General features: G+C 39.8%; 1 protein-coding gene across 1 annotated transcript in view; it reads right to left on the reverse strand.

Annotated features, from left to right (window-relative positions):
* The window catches only part of LOC140381559 (mucin-5B-like), a 42,297-nt gene that overhangs the window by 6,204 nt on the left and 14,760 nt on the right, over positions 1–21,333 (reverse strand). Inside the window, exons 28-51 of the mRNA XM_072465625.1 lie at positions 21,130–21,317; positions 20,581–20,646; positions 19,654–19,707; positions 18,900–18,996; positions 16,909–17,084; positions 15,904–15,960; positions 14,200–14,292; positions 13,330–13,386; positions 12,925–13,011; positions 10,756–10,809; positions 10,095–10,197; positions 9,103–9,206; positions 8,803–8,856; positions 5,919–6,396; positions 5,634–5,818; positions 5,183–5,351; positions 4,387–4,637; positions 3,236–3,419; positions 2,478–2,652; positions 1,804–1,976; positions 1,636–1,708; positions 1,406–1,515; positions 1,291–1,325; positions 598–766 (exon numbers count right to left, since the gene is read on the reverse strand). Coding sequence (XP_072321726.1) covers positions 598–766; positions 1,291–1,325; positions 1,406–1,515; positions 1,636–1,708; positions 1,804–1,976; positions 2,478–2,652; positions 3,236–3,419; positions 4,387–4,637; positions 5,183–5,351; positions 5,634–5,818; positions 5,919–6,396; positions 8,803–8,856; positions 9,103–9,206; positions 10,095–10,197; positions 10,756–10,809; positions 12,925–13,011; positions 13,330–13,386; positions 14,200–14,292; positions 15,904–15,960; positions 16,909–17,084; positions 18,900–18,996; positions 19,654–19,707; positions 20,581–20,646; positions 21,130–21,317 — 3,192 coding nt within the window. The remainder of the gene's footprint in view (positions 1–597; positions 767–1,290; positions 1,326–1,405; positions 1,516–1,635; positions 1,709–1,803; positions 1,977–2,477; positions 2,653–3,235; positions 3,420–4,386; positions 4,638–5,182; positions 5,352–5,633; positions 5,819–5,918; positions 6,397–8,802; positions 8,857–9,102; positions 9,207–10,094; positions 10,198–10,755; positions 10,810–12,924; positions 13,012–13,329; positions 13,387–14,199; positions 14,293–15,903; positions 15,961–16,908; positions 17,085–18,899; positions 18,997–19,653; positions 19,708–20,580; positions 20,647–21,129; positions 21,318–21,333) is intronic.

Consider the following 21,333-nt stretch of genomic DNA (forward strand, 5'->3'; position numbering starts at 1 on the left):
ATATTCGTTTTTTTGAGGAAAATACTTGTAAAAATGATAAATGGCTTGTTGGTATTGACAATGAAAATAAGAGTGATGATATAATAGTACGTCTTAAGTCCGGTTTTAGCCCGTGCACATTCACCACTATCTATGTGTCACTTGTGCATGTGGATTACAGATTCAGTTGTATTCATCAGGACACACTCAATCTGCGGCTCTAGTCCTTGAGCTGCGTAAGCCCTGCCCACCAGGCGATACCAGCATGTCCTGTTTATCTATTTGTTTTAAACCTCCATTTCTGTTTAAAGAAGGATTCTCTCTTTTATGATTTCCTCCTAAACTCCTCTTTCAGGCCATCTGGTCTCCTGCTTTGAATCTTCACCTAACTCTCTTCTAAAGAATGGTTTGTGGCTTTAGGATGAAGATGCACGGCGCTCTGTGCTCCTGAACTCCAGTGTCTTGTGTTGATACAGCCTTTTGTGCAGTGGCGTTTAGTCTTTCTTTACAACTTTCCTCACTGCATATATATGCACCACAATGCGCTACTGCTCTGTAGATGCATCTTCTGTTTTCATATTTTAAGTTCAATAATGCAAGTGTTGTGTGTGCACTGACCACAGATCTGTTGAGTGCAGCAATTTTCGGTCCTGTTAACAGCCTGTTGTCCAGGCTCAGAGCAGTTTGCAGGAATCACTGCTGAACACTGCACGGGGGTACACTGGACGCTCATAGAGTCTTTGTCACACATGCATTCTTTGCAATCGTAAGTCCATGTGTCTCCGAACTGTGTGAGAAACAAGACGTATGAAAATATGTCAGACAGACAGGAAATGCATGTAAACTATTCTTGTTGTGTATTTAAGAACTTATATCACTATCTGACTTTTCGCTGGAGGTTCCCATTTAAAGTCACAGTGAAATTATTATTTATTTGACTTTAGATTCAAAATGTTATTTTACATTGTACGGTATTGTTTATATAGTAACATTTAGCAGCACTTCATCATTTTGTTATGTGTTTGAAGAACGGAAATTTGTAATAATAATAGTTTTGGGTAAGTACTGCATTTTATTTAAAAGTTCATGAAATAAAGATTTAACAAACACTTAACACTGTTCAACTATGTATTAGTTTCTTGGAAAAATATTTACGGTATGTCAAAATCTTTTTTTAGAAAAACAGATGACTACAAATTCTTGGACGAAAGACAGATTGCACCAGCCTTATCTTTATACCAAGATATTATATTATCCGTGTCATAATCCATATATTACAAAACAAATGATGAAGTCCACAAATCCACTCACCTCTCGTGGCATTCCATCGGGCCCCTCACACACATCTAAAAGTCAACAAAGCCATAGTAAACGGACGCACTGTGGGTCTAACAGGATGTTTTCACATTCAGCTCTGTGCGCTCACCACATGTTGGGACACATTTAGGGTAGGCCGACTTGAACTCAGTCGTGCCATGCGAACAGAAGCAGCCCTCCATCGCAGTGTCATTATCCACCTTGAACCTTGCATTGTACCTTTAACATATAGTACGGGTAATCTTTCATCTTCATCATCATCACCATCACCATCATCACCACCATCATCTTTATCATCATCAGTCTCTAAATAAAATCAAAATATTGTCCGCCATGTACCTTTCGTCGCATGTCTTCTCCACCTCAGCACCACACGCTTTGTACTCTGTGTAGTACTCTGGACAAGGGTAATCTGTAGAACACAAATTACAGTCATATATATGAATACGTTGACATCCAGAAGGAACATTTAGACGGTTGTGATGAAGTTGTTTGTGTGTGTCTGACCACAAAGCCCCTGGGTTTCGTTCCTCCAGTTGACGCAGACCCCGACGCTGGCGCACTGCCCCGCGTAGAGCTCTAGAATTGGGCACGTGTCATTGTCGCCGCTGCAGAATTCCGCCTTGCACGAAGCCAGAAACGGGTCCACCGGCACAAGAGGGTGGCACGCCTCGAAAACACTTAAGAAGACGCGATAATACTGTGTTATTTTATTCCATTATGTTAGTGTTGACCATTTATTATGCATATTCTTGTTTGTATGAACTAGCTTTCTTAACAAACACCAGTGATTGTTGGTCTGCGCCCTGGTCCCACTGCCACTCTTAAGCCTGTTCTAACAGTCCATCTCACCACTGTACGAGGATGTTTACTGCTGGGATCTTTTTGGAGAAATTGCAGTTTATAATGAGCTACACTGAACATATTTGTGTGAAAAAAGCTATTAAAATGTGAACATGTGTTTAATTAAAGATACTTTTTTCGTCTTGAATTACCAGAATATCACTTACACTTAACAGTATTCAACATGTAAAGATAGTATACTGGACTCTATGTAAAGATAATGACTTTTAAAACATCTCTGTGTGCTTTTGTGAAGGAAGTTTTTTAAAACTAAAACATTCAAAATCAGTTATTCAGTTTCATTTTTTTTTACAAATATTTAAGTCAATATGTCTAACCTGCTGGTCAGGATATCACAGAATTTAGCCAAACAGGTAGTGAGGATTGGGGTCGGTTGTGTGGGTTGCACACATGGCTCGTCGTTGACCACCCACTGGCCGGCAGAGACAGAGCAGCGCTCTACTTGACCGTTAGGAGAGCGACAGTCATTGGCCTGAGAGTTATCACAGGTTCCTGTAAGAGCAGATGTGTGAGACTTTAAAGTGTGAATACAGAATACAAAAAAAATTCGACTCCAATTCATTAGTTCACATAATTGCAGTATTACAGTAATTACATGACATATTATAATAAATAATCATAATAAATAAGCTGAATGACTGCAGTTATGATATATGATTTGCAGAAGTGTAGTGGCTTAGCAGCTACAAAATGGGTCTTGAAACAGATACATTTCTTTGCAAAGCTGCCATGGATTATGGACATATGTCATAAAATGGTCATAAAACTACTTCATATTCTCTTTCTGCCACCAAATTAAACCATATCTGTTGCCAATTTTAATGTTTCAAAGTACAAAAACTTGTTGAAAAATAGTGTATAAATATATTTTTTCCACCTCAGTATATGTACATTTCCAAGAGTTAAGAGGAGAGTTCAGGGCCATTTCCATTTAGTTTTGTAAGCAAGCTATTTAAAATGAAAGGTAATACTTTAATTTGGTTTTATTGTGTGTAATTTTCTCAAACATGGAAAAAAATACTAGAACTCTCTAAAAGTTCACGGACTGACATTTACTTGAGTAGAGGAAACATACCGCACTGTCCCTCTGTGTTCTTTCCAAACAGTGAGTTGGGCAGTTCAACACTGATCGAAGAATCTCTGTAGAAAATCTCTGCGCCGATTGCTTCTATTTTCACACTGACCACAATGTCTGTTCCCGTGATAACTATTGCGTCATTTTTGTATGAAACATAGACTCGCTTTCCGTTCACATAGAGCTGCAAAAACAAAAACGATATTCAAAACAGATTGGAAACCAGCAAGGATATCGAACTGGACAAAAGAAGACAAAACTCGCTGCGTAATGCAATGGAAAGCAGGTCATGTCATGTCATTTCGATGTTGTCGTAGGCCATGACATGTCATTTAAATTCTATCTGTGTTGTTTTTCTGTGTGCAGATGATATAAGAATATTGTTTCCTGATTAGTATTGTCTGGCGCCTCTGGATCAGCCAGGATCAGGGCATTTAATGCATCAGGACGTTGATTATGTGTCAAGTCCCCTCCGATTGAGGGTCAGGTCACCTCTGAATGAGAATCTTTGCATGCGTGATGGTTGTTCTATCTCTTTTGGAGCTGATTTGATTATGATTATGTGCGTACGTGTCAATGTTTGTTACTGCCTTTAAAAGGATGTGTATTGTCATTGTTCTGGAGGCTAGGGACAGAAATCTTTGTCAGGGAAAGTGATTATTTACTGTGCACGAGTAAATAAAGATCCACCTTTTGAGAAAGACAAACTCTGTTCTTTTTCACCTTTTCTTGGTGATTGTTTGCAGAATTTCCGCAACAATTTTGGCGTCACGAACAGGACAAGTTTACCTCTTTAGGATTAGGCCATTTAATGCGTCAGGACGTTGATTATGTCTCAAGTCACCTCTGAATGAGATGGTTTGAATCTTTGCATGCGTGATGGTTGTTCTATCTCTTTTGGAGCTGATTTGATTATGATTATGTGCGTACGTGTCAATGTTTGTCACTGCCTTTAAAAGGATGTGTATTGTCATTATTCTGGAGGTTAGGGACAGAAATCTTTGTCAGGGAAAGTGATTATTTACGTGCACAAGTAAATACAGATCCACCTTTTGAGAAAGACATACTGTTCTGTTTAATCTTTTCTTGGCGATTGTTTGCAGAAATTCCCTAACCCAACAATTTTGGAGTTACGAACAGGACATGTTTACCTCTTTCTGGACTGTTCCTGAGCTATTTGACTGCTTTAGCACCACCACATCCGACTGATAGGCGATGGTGAGAGTGTGTGCGCAGAATGTGGAACCACCCGAGTATTCGCAGTCTTCTTTGGTCACGCTCACGGTCAGATTGTAATTGGATACAATCTCTTTGACAAGATAGTAAGAGCAGTTTCCGTCAAACTGATAACTTCTCCCATCGAATGTTAAGTAGTATTCATTGTTCCAGATATTGCACACACCTGCGGGAAAAACAAAACCAAAACATGTAGAAAAAGCTTCAGTTGTAGTCATCTGGACTCAGTTAGAAAACATAGACGTTTCGACTCTCATCCAAGAGTCATTGTCAATAACAGAATTTAGGCCGAGAACTCCGATATTTATACTATTCTGTGGTAAGTCCAGCCCATTGGGAGGAGCCTTCCTGATGTGGAAAGAGTTGTTTGTTTCAACAGAAACTTACCCTCTTTGTATCTACCGATACCTGTAAGTTTCTGTTGAAACAAACAACTCTTTCCACTTCAGGAAGGCTCCTCCCAATGGGCTGGACTTACCACAGAATAGTATAAATATTGGAGTTCTCGACCTAAATTCTTTTATTGACAATGACTCTTGGATGAGAGTCGAAACGTCTATTTTTTCTAACTGAGTCCAGATGACTACAACTGAAGCTTTTTCTACAATGGAACACGCCTGGACGAATGAGGGATTATACCGACAAAACCAAAACATGTTTTTTTGAGCTTTAGCTAAACAAGTGAGTGCGTTGAAGTTGCAGATAGCTTACATGGGCACACATAAGAGTAGCAACACCCTCCATTTTCTTGGACTTTAAGGGGTTGGCGTCCATTGGTACACAGGATGGGTGGTGGTACAGTGCAGCTAGGTGCGGTCATGACCACACCGTTGACACATGTGGCCGTGGTGCAGTTGCCAACATCCCAGCTTTCTCCATTCTGGGTTACAAAAATGCATAAATATCTGTGTTATCATGAGAAAAAACATCACAGCTTTAAGATGATTCAGGATCACTGACACAATGACACAATGGTGAAATATTTCATTTACATCACTGACTTTTTTGTTATATTCTGTGAACAATAATGTGACATGCAAGATGAAAAACACGTTTCTAATCTTTTGTTATTTAGTTATTATTCCTTAAAATGTCATTGTGATCAGGGTGATAAGAAAAATGTCAGTTATTCGTATGTTTAGTTTTGAAAGCCTTAGCTGACCTTTCTGGGTGGATTTTCACCAATACAGTCCAGGACAGTTGTGGAAGGAGTGGTTGTTGAAGAGTAGGTGGTTGTGGGAATTATGGTTGGACATAACTTGGAAACGACCTCCACTTGGCAGCTTGCATTACATTGTGCAGTGTAGCACCAGCCCATTTGATCAGTAACATTGTAGATCAGATCGCCTGTTTTAAAAAAAAGGAAATAAGTATTAAAAAATAGTAAATAAAAGAATACTATGTCTAATCATCAAGCAAAGCTCGTACATTAAAAGAAAATACACACCTAGATTAAATGTTGTTCCATTGATAAGGCAGGTACAGACATTGGTTGTGTTTGTGAACAATGGTGTAGAAGTGCTTGGAGGAAGAGTCCGGGTAACTGGTAGAATTGCTGTTGTTCCGGTGGGATTGGTCCCAATAGAAACTGTAGGGGTGACAGTCGTGTTCAAAATGGATGGCTGGGTACTTACAGTGGTCGCTTCTGTGGGCTCTGTGAAAACACGGGGGGTAGTTACTGGACCTGAGCTACTTGTAGGGCCCTCACTTGAAGTTGATTCTTCAATTGAAGTTGTTTCTTCACTTGAAGTTGTGACTGCAACGGTAGTAGTTGTTTCCACTACAGGAGTTGTTTCACCTGTTGTTGTTACGGGCACTTCAGTTGTCACAGAAGGCGTTGATGAAACCACTTTTGTTGTTGTTTCTTCACATGAAGTTGTATCCTCACATGAAGTTGTTTCTTCACTTGAAGTTGTGACTGGAACCTTAGTAGATGTTTCCACTACAGGAGTTGTGGATTCTGTTGTTTGGCCTTTAGTTACAGTGGTTGATTTAATTGTGGTTTCCCCTTCAGTAGTGGGACCAGTAATTGTTACAGTAGTTATAGAAGGCGTTGATGAAACCACTTTTGTTGTTGTTTCTTCACATGAAGTTGTATCCTCACATGAAGTTGTTTCTTCACTTGAAGTTGTGACTGGAACCTTAGTAGTTGTTTCCACTACAGGAGTTGTAGATTCTGTTGTTGGGCCTATAGTTACAGTGGTTGATTTAATTGTTGTTTCCCCTTCAGTAGTGGGACCAGTAGTTGTTACAGTAGTTACAGAAGGCGTTGATGAAACCAGTTTTGTTGTTTCTTTACTTGAAGTTGTTTCTTCACCTGAAGTTGTTTCTTCACCTGAAGTTGTTTCTTCACCTGAAGTTGTGACTGGAACCTTAGTAGTTGTTTCCACTACAGGAGTTGTAGATTCTGTTGTTGGACCTTTAGTTACAGTGGTTTGTTTAATTGTTGTTTCTCCTTCAGTAGTGGGACCAGTAGTTGTTACAGTAGTTACAGAAGGCGTTGATGAAACCACTTTTGTTGTTGTTTCTTCACATGAAGTTGTATCCTCACATGAAGTTGTTTCTTCACTTGAAGTTGTGACTGGAACCTTAGTAGTTGTTTCCACTACAGGAGTTGTAGATTCTGTTGTTGGGCCTATAGTTACAGTGGTTGATTTAATTGTTGTTTCCCCTTCAGTAGTGGGACCAGTAGTTGTTACAGTAGTTACAGAAGGCGTTGAAGAAACCAGTTTTGTTGTTTCTTTACTTGAAGTTGTTTCTTCACCTGAAGTTGTTTCTTCACTTGAAGTTGTGACTGGAACCTTAGTAGTTGTTTCCACTACAGGAGTTGTAGATTCTGTTGTTGGGCCTTTAGTTACAGTGGTTGGTTTAATTGTTGTTTCCCCTTCAGTAGTGGGACCAGTAGTTGTTACAGTAGTTACAGAAGGCGTTGATGAAACCAGTTTAGTTGTTCCTTTAATTGAAGTTGTTTCTTCACCTGAAGTTGTTTCTTCACCTGAAGTTGTTTCTTCACCTGAAGTTGTGACTGGAACCTTAGTAGTTGTTTCCACTACAGGAGTTGTAGATTCTGTTGTTGGGCCTTTAGTTACAGTGGTTGGTTTAATTGTTGTTTCACCTTCAGTAGTGGGACCAGTAGTTGTTACAGTAGTTAAAGAAGGCGTTGATGAAACCAGTTTTGTTGTTTCTTCACCTAAAGTTGTTTCTTCACCTGAAGTTGTTTCTTCACTTGAAGTTGTGACTGGAACCTTAGTAGTTGTTTCCACTACAGGAGTTGTAGATTCTGTTGTTGGGCCTTTAGTTACAGTGGTTGGTTTAATTGTTGTTTCCCCTTCAGTAGTGGGACCAGTAGTTGATACAGTAGTTACAGAAGGCGTTGAAGAAACCAGTTTTGTTGTTTCTTCACTTGAAGTTGTTTCTTCACCTGAAGTTGTTTCTTCACCTGAAGTTGTGACTGGAACCTTAGTAGTTGTTTCCACTACAGGAGTTGTAGATTCTGTTGTTGGGCCTTTAGTTACAGTGGTTGGTTTAATTGTTGTTTCACCTTCAGTAGTGGGACCAGTAGTTGTTACAGTAGTTAAAGAAGGCGTTGATGAAACCAGTTTTGTTGTTTCTTCACCTAAAGTTGTTTCTTCACCTGAAGTTGTTTCTTCACTTGAAGTTGTGACTGGAACCTTAGTAGTTGTTTCCACTACAGGAGTTGTAGATTCTGTTGTTGGGCCTTTAGTTACATTGGTTGGTTTAATTGTTGTTTCCCCTTCAGTAGTGGGACCAGTAGTTGTTACAGTAGTTACAGAAGGCGTTGAAGAAACCAGTTTTGTTGTTTCTTTACTTGAAGTTGTTTCTTCAACTGAAGTTGTTTCTTCACCTGAAGTTGTTTCTTCACTTGAAGTTGTGACTGGAACCTTAGTAGTTGTTTCCACTACAGGAGTTGTAGATTCTGTTGTTGGGCCTTTAGTTACAGTGGTTGGTTTAATTGTTGTTTCCCCTTCAGTAGAGGGACCAGTAGTTGATACAGTAGTTACAGAAGGCGTTGAAGAAACCAGTTTTGTTGTTTCTTCACTTGAAGTTGTTTCTTCAACTGAAGTTGTTTCTTCAGCTGAAGTTGTGACTGGAACCTTAGTAGTTGTTTCCACTACAGGAGTTGTAGATTCTGTTGTTGGGCCTTTAGTTACAGTGGTTGGTTTAATTGTTGTTTCCCCTTCAGTAGTGGGACCAGTAGTTGTTACAGTAGTTACAGAAGGCGTTGAAGAAACCAGTTTTGTTGTTTCTTTACTTGAAGTTGTTTCTTCAACTGAAGTTGTTTCTTCACCTGAAGTTGTTTCTTCACTTGAAGTTGTGACTGGAACCTTAGTAGTTGTTTCCACTACAGGAGTTGTAGATTCTGTTGTTGGGCCTTTAGTTACAGTGGTTGGTTTAATTGTTGTTTCCCCTTCAGTAGTGGGACCAGTAGTTGTTACAGTAGTTACAGAAGGCGTTGATGAAACCAGTTTTGTTGTTTCTTCACTTGAAGTTGTTTCTTCACCTGAAGTTGTTTCTTCAGCTGAAGTTGTGACTGGAACCTTAGTAGTTGTTTCCACTACAGGAGTTGTAGATTCTGTTGTTGGGCCTTTAGTTACAGTGGTTGGTTTAATTGTTGTTTCCCCTTCAGTAGTGGGACCAGTAGTTGTTACAGTAGTTACAGAAGGCGTTGATGAAACCAGTTTAGTTGTTCCTTTAATTGAAGTTGTTTCTTCACCTGAAGTTGTTTCTTCACCTGAAGTTGTTTCTTCACCTGAAGTTGTGACTGGAACCTTAGTAGTTGTTTCCACTACAGGAGTTGTAGATTCTGTTGTTGGGCCTTTAGTTACAGTGGTTGGTTTAATTGTTGTTTCACCTTCAGTAGTGGGACCAGTAGTTGTTACAGTAGTTACAGAAGGCGTTGATGAAACCAGTTTTGTTGTTTCTTCACTTGAAGTTGTTTCTTCAACTGAAGTTGTTTCTTCAGCTGAAGTTGTGACTGGAACCTTAGTAGTTGTTTCCACTACAGGAGTTGTAGATTCTGTTGTTGGGCCTTTAGTTACAGTGGTTGGTTTAATTGTTGTTTCCCCTTCAGTAGTGGGACCAGTAGTTGTTACAGTAGTTACAGAAGGCGTTGAAGAAACCAGTTTTGTTGTTTCTTTACTTGAAGTTGTTTCTTCAACTGAAGTTGTTTCTTCACCTGAAGTTGTTTCTTCACTTGAAGTTGTGACTGGAACCTTAGTAGTTGTTTCCACTACAGGAGTTGTAGATTCTGTTGTTGGGCCTTTAGTTACAGTGGTTGGTTTAATTGTTGTTTCCCCTTCAGTAGTGGGACCAGTAGTTGTTACAGTAGTTACAGAAGGCGTTGATGAAACCAGTTTTGTTGTTCCTTTAATTGAAGTTGTTTCTTCACCTGAAGTTGTTTCTTCACCTGACGTTGTGACTGGAACCTTAGTAGTTGTTTCCACTAGAGGAGTTGTAGATTCTGTTGTTTGGCCTTTAGTTACAGTGGTTGGTTTAATTGTTGTTTCTCCTTCAGTAGTGGGACCAGTAGTTGTTACAGTAGTTACAGAAGGCGTTGAAGAAACCAGTTTTGTTGTTTCTTTACTTGAAGTTGTTTCTTCACCTGAAGTTGTTTCTTCAGCTGAAGTTGTGACTGGAACCTTAGTAGTTGTTTCCACTACAGGAGTTGTAGATTCTGTTGTTGGGCCTTTAGCTACAGTGGTTGGTTTAATTGTTGTTTCCCCTTCAGTAGTGGGACCAGTAGTTGTTACAGTAGTTACAGAAGGCGTTGATGAAACCAGTTTAGTTGTTCCTTTAATTGAAGTTGTTTCTTCACCTGAAGTTGTTTCTTCACCTGAAGTTGTTTCTTCACCTGAAGTTGTGACTGGAACCTTAGTAGTTGTTTCCACTACAGGAGTTGTAGATTCTGTTGTTGGGCCTTTAGTTACAGTGGTTGGTTTAATTGTTGTTTCACCTTCAGTAGTGGGACCAGTAGTTGTTACAGTAGTTACAGAAGGCGTTGAAGAAACCAGTTTTGTTGTTTCTTCACCTGAAGTTGTTTCTTCACCTGAAGTTGTTTCTTCACTTGAAGTTGTGACTGGAACCTTAGTAGTTGTTTCCACTACAGGAGTTGTAGATTCTGTTGTTGGGCCTTTAGTTACAGTGGTTGGTTTAATTGTTGTTTCACCTTCAGTAGTGGGACCAGTAGTTGTTACAGTAGTTACGGAAGGCGTTGATGAAACCAGTGTTGTTGTTTCTTCACCTGAAGTTGTTTCTTCACTTGAAGTTGTGACTGGAACCTTAGTAGTTGTTTCCACTACAGGAGTTGTAGATTCTGTTGTTGGGCCTTTAGTTACAGTGGTTGGTTTAATTGTTGTTTCCCCTTCAGTAGTGGGACCAGTAGTTGATACAGTAGTTACAGAAGGCGTTGAAGAAACCAGTTTTGTTGTTTCTTTACTTGAAGTTGTTTCTTCAACTGAAGTTGTTTCTTCACCTGACGTTGTGACTGGAACCTTAGTAGTTGTTTCCACTAGAGGAGTTGTAGATTCTGTTGTTTGGCCTTTAGTTACAGTGGTTGGTTTAATTGTTGTTTCTCCTTCAGTAGTGGGACCAGTAGTTGTTACAGTAGTTACAGAAGGCGTTGAAGAAACCAGTTTTGTTGTTTCTTTACTTGAAGTTGTTTCTTCACCTGAAGTTGTTTCTTCAGCTGAAGTTGTGACTGGAACCTTAGTAGTTGTTTCCACTACAGGAGTTGTAGATTCTGTTGTTGGGCCTTTAGCTACAGTGGTTGGTTTAATTGTTGTTTCCCCTTCAGTAGTGGGACCAGTAGTTGTTACAGTAGTTACAGAAGGCGTTGATGAAACCAGTTTAGTTGTTCCTTTAATTGAAGTTGTTTCTTCACCTGAAGTTGTTTCTTCACCTGAAGTTGTTTCTTCACCTGAAGTTGTGACTGGAACCTTAGTAGTTGTTTCCACTACAGGAGTTGTAGATTCTGTTGTTGGGCCTTTAGTTACAGTGGTTGGTTTAATTGTTGTTTCACCTTCAGTAGTGGGACCAGTAGTTGTTACAGTAGTTACAGAAGGCGTTGAAGAAACCAGTTTTGTTGTTTCTTCACCTGAAGTTGTTTCTTCACCTGAAGTTGTTTCTTCACTTGAAGTTGTGACTGGAACCTTAGTAGTTGTTTCCACTACAGGAGTTGTAGATTCTGTTGTTGGGCCTTTAGTTACAGTGGTTGGTTTAATTGTTGTTTCACCTTCAGTAGTGGGACCAGTAGCTGTTACAGTAGTTACGGAAGGCGTTGATGAAACCAGTGTTGTTGTTTCTTCACCTGAAGTTGTTTCTTCACTTGAAGTTGTGACTGGAACCTTAGTAGTTGTTTCCACTACAGGAGTTGTAGATTCTGTTGTTGGGCCTTTAGTTACAGTGGTTGGTTTAATTGTTGTTTCCCCTTCAGTAGTGGGACCAGTAGTTGATACAGTAGTTACAGAAGGCGTTGAAGAAACCAGTTTTGTTGTTTCTTTACTTGAAGTTGTTTCTTCAACTGAAGTTGTTTCTTCAGCTGAAGTTGTGACTGGAACCTTAGTAGTTGTTTCCACTACAGGAGTTGTAGATTCTGTTGTTGGGCCTTTAGTTACAGTGGTTTGTTTAATTGTTGTTTCCCCTTCAGTAGTGGGACCAGTAGTTGTTACAGTAGTTACAGAAGGCGTTGATGAAACCAGTTTTGTTGTTTCTTCACTTGAAGTTGTTTCTTCACCTGAAGTTGTTTCTTCACTTGAAGTTGTGACTGGAACCTTAGTAGTTGTTTCCACTACAGGAGTTGTAGATTCTGTTGTTGGGCCTTTAGTTACAGTGGTTGGTTTAATTGTTGTTTCCCCTTCAGTAGTGGGACCAGTAGTTGTTACAGTAGTTACAGAAGGCGTTGATGAAACCACTTTTGTTGTTTCTTCACTTGAAGTTGTTTCTTCACCTGAAGTTGTTTCTTCACCTGAAGTTGTTTCTTCACTTGAAGTTGTGACTGGAACCTTAGTAGTTGTTTCCACTACAGGAGTTGTAGATTCTGTTGTAGGGCCTTTAGTTACAGTGGTTGGTTTAATTGTTGTTTCCCCTTCAGTAGTGGGACCAGTAGTTGTTACAGTAGTTACAGAAGGCGTTGAAGAAACCAGTTTTGTTGTTTCTTTACTTGAAGTTGTTTCTTCACCTGAAGTTGTTTCTTCAGCTGAAGTTGTGACTGGAACCTTAGTAGTTGTTTCCACTACAGGAGTTGTAGATTCTGTTGTAGGGCCTTTAGTTACAGTGGTTGGTTTAATTGTTGTTTCCCCTTCAGTAGTGGGACCAGTAGTTGTTACAGTAGTTACAGAAGGCGTTGATGAAACCAGTTTAGTTGTTCCTTTAATTGAAGTTGTTTCTTCACCTGAAGTTGTTTCTTCACCTGAAGTTGTTTCTTCACCTGAAGTTGTGACTGGAACCTTAGTAGTTGTTTCCACTACAGGAGTTGTAGATTCTGTTGTTGGGCCTTTAGTTACAGTGGTTGGTTTAATTGTTGTTTCACCTTCAGTAGTGGGACCAGTAGTTGTTACAGTAGTTACAGAAGGCGTTGAAGAAACCAGTTTTGTTGTTTCTTCACCTGAAGTTGTTTCTTCACCTGAAGTTGTTTCTTCACTTGAAGTTGTGACTGGAACCTTAGTAGTTGTTTCCACTACAGGAGTTGTAGATTCTGTTGTTGGGCCTTTAGTTACAGTGGTTGGTTTAATTGTTGTTTCACCTTCAGTAGTGGGACCAGTAGTTGTTACAGTAGTTACGGAAGGCGTTGATGAAACCAGTGTTGTTGTTTCTTCACCTGAAGTTGTTTCTTCACTTGAAGTTGTGACTGGAACCTTAGTAGTTGTTTCCACTACAGGAGTTGTAGATTCTGTTGTTGGGCCTTTAGTTACAGTGGTTGGTTTAATTGTTGTTTCCCCTTCAGTAGTGGGACCAGTAGTTGATACAGTAGTTACAGAAGGCGTTGAAGAAACCAGTTTTGTTGTTTCTTTACTTGAAGTTGTTTCTTCAACTGAAGTTGTTTCTTCACCTGACGTTGTGACTGGAACCTTAGTAGTTGTTTCCACTAGAGGAGTTGTAGATTCTGTTGTTTGGCCTTTAGTTACAGTGGTTGGTTTAATTGTTGTTTCTCCTTCAGTAGTGGGACCAGTAGTTGTTACAGTAGTTACAGAAGGCGTTGAAGAAACCAGTTTTGTTGTTTCTTTACTTGAAGTTGTTTCTTCACCTGAAGTTGTTTCTTCAGCTGAAGTTGTGACTGGAACCTTAGTAGTTGTTTCCACTACAGGAGTTGTAGATTCTGTTGTTGGGCCTTTAGCTACAGTGGTTGGTTTAATTGTTGTTTCCCCTTCAGTAGTGGGACCAGTAGTTGTTACAGTAGTTACAGAAGGCGTTGATGAAACCAGTTTAGTTGTTCCTTTAATTGAAGTTGTTTCTTCACCTGAAGTTGTTTCTTCACCTGAAGTTGTTTCTTCACCTGAAGTTGTGACTGGAACCTTAGTAGTTGTTTCCACTACAGGAGTTGTGGATTCTGTTGTTGGGCCTTTAGTTACAGTGGTTGGTTTAATTGTTGTTTCACCTTCAGTAGTGGGACCAGTAGTTGTTACAGTAGTTACAGAAGGCGTTGAAGAAACCAGTTTTGTTGTTTCTTCACCTGAAGTTGTTTCTTCACCTGAAGTTGTTTCTTCACTTGAAGTTGTGACTGGAACCTTAGTAGTTGTTTCCACTACAGGAGTTGTAGATTCTGTTGTTGGGCCTTTAGTTACAGTGGTTGGTTTAATTGTTGTTTCACCTTCAGTAGTGGGACCAGTAGCTGTTACAGTAGTTACGGAAGGCGTTGATGAAACCAGTGTTGTTGTTTCTTCACCTGAAGTTGTTTCTTCACTTGAAGTTGTGACTGGAACCTTAGTAGTTGTTTCCACTACAGGAGTTGTAGATTCTGTTGTTGGGCCTTTAGTTACAGTGGTTGGTTTAATTGTTGTTTCCCCTTCAGTAGTGGGACCAGTAGTTGATACAGTAGTTACAGAAGGCGTTGAAGAAACCAGTTTTGTTGTTTCTTTACTTGAAGTTGTTTCTTCAACTGAAGTTGTTTCTTCAGCTGAAGTTGTGACTGGAACCTTAGTAGTTGTTTCCACTACAGGAGTTGTAGATTCTGTTGTTGGGCCTTTAGTTACAGTGGTTTGTTTAATTGTTGTTTCCCCTTCAGTAGTGGGACCAGTAGTTGTTACAGTAGTTACAGAAGGCGTTGATGAAACCAGTTTTGTTGTTTCTTCACTTGAAGTTGTTTCTTCACCTGAAGTTGTTTCTTCACTTGAAGTTGTGACTGGAACCTTAGTAGTTGTTTCCACTACAGGAGTTGTAGATTCTGTTGTTGGGCCTTTAGTTACAGTGGTTGGTTTAATTGTTGTTTCCCCTTCAGTAGTGGGACCAGTAGTTGTTACAGTAGTTACAGAAGGCGTTGATGAAACCACTTTTGTTGTTTCTTCACTTGAAGTTGTTTCTTCACCTGAAGTTGTTTCTTCACCTGAAGTTGTTTCTTCACTTGAAGTTGTGACTGGAACCTTAGTAGTTGTTTCCACTACAGGAGTTGTAGATTCTGTTGTAGGGCCTTTAGTTACAGTGGTTGGTTTAATTGTTGTTTCCCCTTCAGTAGTGGGACCAGTAGTTGTTACAGTAGTTACAGAAGGCGTTGAAGAAACCAGTTTTGTTGTTTCTTTACTTGAAGTTGTTTCTTCACCTGAAGTTGTTTCTTCAGCTGAAGTTGTGACTGGAACCTTAGTAGTTGTTTCCACTACAGGAGTTGTAGATTCTGTTGTAGGGCCTTTAGTTACAGTGGTTGGTTTAATTGTTGTTTCCCCTTCAGTAGTGGGACCAGTAGTTGTTACAGTAGTTACAGAAGGCGTTGATGAAACCAGTTTTGTTGTTTCTTCACTTGAAGTTGTTTCTTCAACTGAAGTTGTTTCTTCACTTGAAGTTGTGACTGGAACCTTAGTAGTTGTTTCCACTACAGGAGTTGTAGATTCTGTTGTTGGGCCTTTAGTTACAGTGGTTGGTTTAATTGTTGTTTCCCCTTCAGTAGAGGGACCAGTAGTTGATACAGTAGTTACAGAAGGCGTTGAAGAAACCAGTTTTGTTGTTTCTTCACTTGAAGTTGTTTCTTCAACTGAAGTTGTTTCTTCACTTGAAGTTGTGACTGGAACCTTAGTAGTTGTTTCCACTACAGGAGTTGTAGATTCTGTTGTTGGGCCTTTAGTTACAGTGGTTGGTTTAATTGTTGTTTCCCCTTCAGTAGTGGGACCAGTAGTTGTTACAGTAGTTACAGAAGGCGTTGATGAAACCAGTTTTGTTGTTTCTTCACTTGAAGTTGTTTCTTCACCTGAAGTTGTTTCTTCACTTGAAGTTGTGACTGGAACCTTAGTAGTTGTTTCCACTACAGGAGTTGTAGATTCTGTTGTTGGGCCTTTAGTTACAGTGGTTGGTTTAATTGTTGTTTCCCCTTCAGTAGAGGGACCAGTAGTTGATACAGTAGTTACAGAAGGCGTTGAAGGAACCAGTTTTGTTGTTTCTTCACTTGAAGTTGTTTCTTCAACTGAAGTTGTTTCTTCAGCTGAAGTTGTGACTGGAACCTTAGTAGTTGTTTCCACTACAGGAGTTGTAGATTCTGTTGTTGGGCCTTTAGTTACAGTGGTTGGTTTAATTGTTGTTTCCCCTTCAGTAGTGGGACCAGTAGTTGTTACAGTAGTTACAGAAGGCGTTGATGAAACCAGTTTTGTTGTTCCTTTAATTGAAGTTGTTTCTTCACCTGAAGTTGTGTCTTCACCTGAAGTTGTGACTGGAACCTTAGTAGTTGTTTCCACTAGAGGAGTTGTAGATTCTGTTGTTTGGCCTTTAGTTACAGTGGTTGGTTTAATTGTTGTTCCTCCTTCAGTAGTGGGACCAGTAGTTGTTACAGTAGTTACAGAAGGCGTTGAAGAAACCAGTTTTGTTGTTTCTTTACTTGAAGTTGTTTCTTCACCTGAAGTTGTTTCTTCAGCTGAAGTTGTGACTGGAACCTTAGTAGTTGTTTCCACTACAGGAGTTGTAGATTCTGTTGTTGGGCCTTTAGTTACAGTGGTTGGTTTAATTGTTGTTTCCCCTTCAGTAGTGGGACCAGTAGTTGTTACAGTAGTTACAGAAGGCGTTGAAGAAACCAGTTTTGTTGTTTCTTTACTTGAAGTTGTTTCTTCAACTGAAGTTGTTTCCTCACCTGAAGTTGTTTCTTCACTTGAAGTTGTGACTGGAACCTTAGTAGTTGTTTCCACTACAGGAGTTGTAGATTCTGTTGTTGGGCCTTTAGTTACAGTGGTTGGTTTAATTGTTGTTTCCCCTTCAGTAGTGGGACCAGTAGTTGTTACAGTAGTTACAGAAGGCGTTGATGAAACCAGTTTTGTTGTTCCTTTAATTGAAGTTGTTTCTTCACCTGAAGTTGTTTCTTCACCTGAAGTTGTGACTGGAACCTTAGTAGTTGTTTCCACTACAGGAGTTGTAGATTCTGTTGTTGGGCCTTTAGCTACAGTGGTTGGTTTAATTGTTGTTTCCCCTTCAGTAGTGGGACCAGTAGTTGTTACAGTAGTTACAGAAGGCGTTGATGAAACCAGTTTAGTTGTTCCTTTAATTGAAGTTGTTTCTTCACCTGAAGTTGTTTCTTCACCTGAAGTTGTTTCTTCACCTGAAGTTGTGACTGGAACCTTAGTAGTTGTTTCCACTACAGGAGTTGTAGATTCTGTTGTTGGGCCTTTAGTTACAGTGGTTGGTTTAATTGTTGTTTCACCTTCAGTAGTGGGACCAGTAGTTGTTACAGTAGTTACAGAAGGCGTTGATGAAACCAGTTTTGTTGTTTCTTCACTTGAAGTTGTTTCTTCAACTGAAGTTGTTTCTTCAGCTGAAGTTGTGACTGGAACCTTAGTAGTTGTTTCCACTACAAGAGTTGTAGATTCTGTTGTTGGGCCTTTAGTTACAGTGGTTGGTTTAATTGTTGTTTCACCTTCAGTAGTGGGACCAGTAGTTGTTACAGTAGTTACAGAAGGCGTTGAAGAAACCAGTTTTGTTGTTTCTTCACCTGAAGTTGTTTCTTCACCTGAAGTTGTTTCTTCACTTGAAGTTGTGACTGGAACCTTAGTAGTTGTTTCCACTACAGGAGTTGTAGATTCTGTTGTTGGGCCTTTAGTTACAGTGGTTGGTTTAATTGTTGTTTCACCTTCAGTAGTGGGACCAGTAGTTGTTACAGTAGTTACAGAAGGCGTTGATGAAACCAGTTTTGTTGTTTCTTCACTTGAAGTTTTTTCTTCAACTGAAGTTGTTTCTTCAGCTGAAGTTGTGACTGGAACCTTAGTAGTTGTTTCCACTACAGGAGTTGTAGATTCTGTTGTTGGGCCTTTAGTTACAGTGGTTGGTTTAATTGTTGTTTCACCTTCAGTAGTGGGACCAGTAGTTGTTACAGTAGTTACAGAAGGCGTTGAAGAAACCAGTTTTGTTGTTTCTTCACCTGAAGTTGTTTCTTCACCTGAAGTTGTTTCTTCACTTGAAGTTGTGACTGGAACCTTAGTAGTTGTTTCCACTACAGGAGTTGTAGATTCTGTTGTTGGGCCTTTAGTTACAGTGGTTGGTTTAATTGTTGTTTCCCCTTCAGTAGTGGGACCAGTAGTTGATACAGTAGTTACAGAAGGCGTTGAAGAAACCAGTTTTGTTGTTTCTTTACTTGAAGTTGTTTCTTCAACTGAAGTTGTTTCTTCAGCTGAAGTTGTGACTGGAACCTTAGTAGTTGTTTCCACTACAGGAGTTGTAGATTCTGTTGTTGGGCCTTTAGTTACAGTGGTTTGTTTAATTGTTGTTTCCCCTTCAGTAGTGGGACCAGTAGTTGTTACAGTAGTTACAGAAGGCGTTGATGAAACCAGTTTTGTTGTTTCTTCACTTGAAGTTGTTTCTTCACCTGAAGTTGTTTCTTCACTTGAAGTTGTGACTGGAACCTTAGTAGTTGTTTCCACTACAGGAGTTGTATATTCTGTTGTTGGGCCTTTAGTTACAGTGGTTGGTTTAATTGTTGTTTCCCCTTCAGTAGTGGGACCAGTAGTTGTTACAGTAGTTACAGAAGGCGTTGATGAAACCACTTTTGTTGTTTCTTCACTTGAAGTTGTTTCTTCACCTGAAGTTGTTTCTTCACCTGAAGTTGTTTCTTCACTTGAAGTTGTGACTGGAACCTTAGTAGTTGTTTCCACTACAGGAGTTGTAGATTCTGTTGTTGGGCCTTTAGTTACAGTGGTTGGTTTAATTGTTGTTTCACCTTCAGTAGTGGGACCAGTAGTTGTTACAGTAGTTACAGAAGGCGTTGATGAAACCAGTTTTGTTGTTTCTTCACCTGAAGTTGTTTCTTCACTTGAAGTTGTGACTGGAACCTTAGTAGTTGTTTCCACTACAGGAGTTGTAGATTCTGTTGTTTCTGGGAAAGTGGGCGCCTGAGAAACTGTAGGGGTGACAGTCGTGTTCAAAATGGATGGCCCGGTGATTACAGTGGTCGTTTCTGTGGCCTCTGTGAAAACACCGGGGGTAGTGCTTCTTGGTCCTCCACTTGTAGTTGTTACAGTAGTTACAGAAGGCGTTGATGAAACCAGTTTTGTTGTTTCTTCACCTGAAGTTGTTTCTTCACCTGAAGTTTTTTCTTCACCTGAAGTTGTGACTGGAACCTTAGTAGTTGTTTCCACTACAGGAGTTGTAGATTCTGTTGTTGGGCCTTTAGTTACAGTGGTTTGTTTAATTGTTGTTTCCCCTTCAGTAGTGGGACCAGTAGTTGTTACAGTAGTTACAGAAGGCGTTGATGAAACCAGTTTTGTTGTTTCTTCACTTGAAGTTGTTTCTTCACCTGAAGTTGTTTCTTCACTTGAAGTTGTGACTGGAACCTTAGTAGTTGTTTCCACTACAGGAGTTGTATATTCTGTTGTTGGGCCTTTAGTTACAGTGGTTGGTTTAATTGTTGTTTCCCCTTCAGTAGTGGGACCAGTAGTTGTTACAGTAGTTACAGAAGGCGTTGATGAAACCACTTTTGTTGTTTCTTCACTTGAAGTTGTTTCTTCACCTGAAGTTGTTTCTTCACCTGAAGTTGTTTCTTCACTTGAAGTTGTGACTGGAACCTTAGTAGTTGTTTCCACTACAGGAGTTGTAGATTCTGTTGTTGGGCCTTTAGTTACAGTGGTTGGTTTAATTGTTGTTTCACCTTCAGTAGTGGGACCAGTAGTTGTTACAGTAGTTACAGAAGGCGTTGATGAAACCAGTTTTGTTGTTTCTTCACTTGAAGTTGTTTCTTCACCTGAAGTTGTTTCTTCACTTGAAGTTGTGACTGGAACCTTAGTAGTTGTTTCCACTACAGGAGTTGTAGATTCTGTTGTTGGGCCTTTAGTTACAGTGGTTGGTTTAATTGTTGTTTCCCCTTCAGTAGTGGGACCAGTAGTTGTTACAGTAGTTACAGAAGGCGTTGATGAAACCAGTTTTGTTGTTTCTTCACCTGAAGTTGTTTCTTCACTTGAAGTTGTGACTGGAACCTTAGTAGTTGTTTCCACTACAGGAGTTGTAGATTCTGTTGTTTCTGGGAAAGTGGGCGCCTGAGAAACTGTAGGGGTGACAGTCGTGTTCAAAATGGATGGCCCGGTGATTACAGTGGTCGTTTCTGTGGCCTCTGTGAAAACACCGGGGGTAGTGCTTCTTGGTCCTCCACTTGTAGTTGTTACAGTAGTTACAGAAGGCGTTGATGAAACCAGTTTTGTTGTTTCTTCACCTGAAGTTGTTTCTTCACCTGAAGTTGTTTCTTCACCTGAAGTTGTTTCTTCACTTGAAGTTGTGACTGGAACCTTAGTCGTTGTTTCCACTACAGGAGTTGTAGATTCTGTTGTTGGGCCTTTAGTTACAGTGGTTGGTTTAATTGTTGTTTCACCTTCAGTAGTGGGACCAGTAGTTGTTACAGTAGTTACAGAAGGCGTTGATGAAACCAGTTTTGTTGTTTCTTCACCTGAAGTTGTTTCTTCACCTGAAGTTGTTTCTTCACTTGAAGTTGTGACTGGAACCTTAGTAGTTGTTTCCACTACAGGAGTTGTAGATTCTGTTGTTGGGCCTTTAGTTACAGTGGTTGGTTTAATTGTTGTTTCCCCTTCAGTAGTGGGACCAGTAGTTGTTACAGTAGTTGCAGAAGGCGTTGATGAAACCAGTTTTGTTGTTTCTTCACTTGAAGTTGTTTCTTCACCTGAAGTTGTTTCTTCACCTGAAGTTGTTTCTTCACCTGAAGTTGTGACTGGAACCTTAGTAGTTGTTTCCACTACAGGAGTTGTAGATTCTGTTGTTGGGCCTTTAGTTACAGTGGTTTGTTTAGTCGTTGTTTCTCCTTCAGTAGTGGGACCAGTAGTTGTTACAGTAGTTACAGAAGGCGTTGATGAAACCAGTTTTGTTGTTTCTTTACTTGAAGTTGTTTCTTCACTTGAAGTTGTGGATGCTGACATTGTTGTTTTCGTCAGTGATCAGAAATTCATAAAAGAGAGAGAGTGAGAGAAGATTACAATTAATCAAGTATAATTTTTAATACAAAAACAATTCCAAGAGTTTGCCATACCTAATGTTGTAAAAACAAACGTTGTAGGAACAGCTGTGGTTGTAACAATGCAAGGATACATATTCCTCTCGATTTCCCCATCTTCTCCGCATTCTGCAGTGATACAGTGTCCAAGTCCATCCGTGGTGTTGTATATGATTTCTCCATACATGTAGGTCTTTCCATGCATGAAGCATTTGCAAGCTGTTGAGATTGTTGT

Source organism: Eucyclogobius newberryi, unplaced genomic scaffold (assembly GCF_026437365.1).
Source record: "Eucyclogobius newberryi isolate DKJ021-1_F unplaced genomic scaffold, fEucNew1.0.hap1 SCAF_5, whole genome shotgun sequence".
NCBI lineage: Eukaryota > Metazoa > Chordata > Actinopteri > Gobiiformes > Gobiidae > Eucyclogobius > Eucyclogobius newberryi.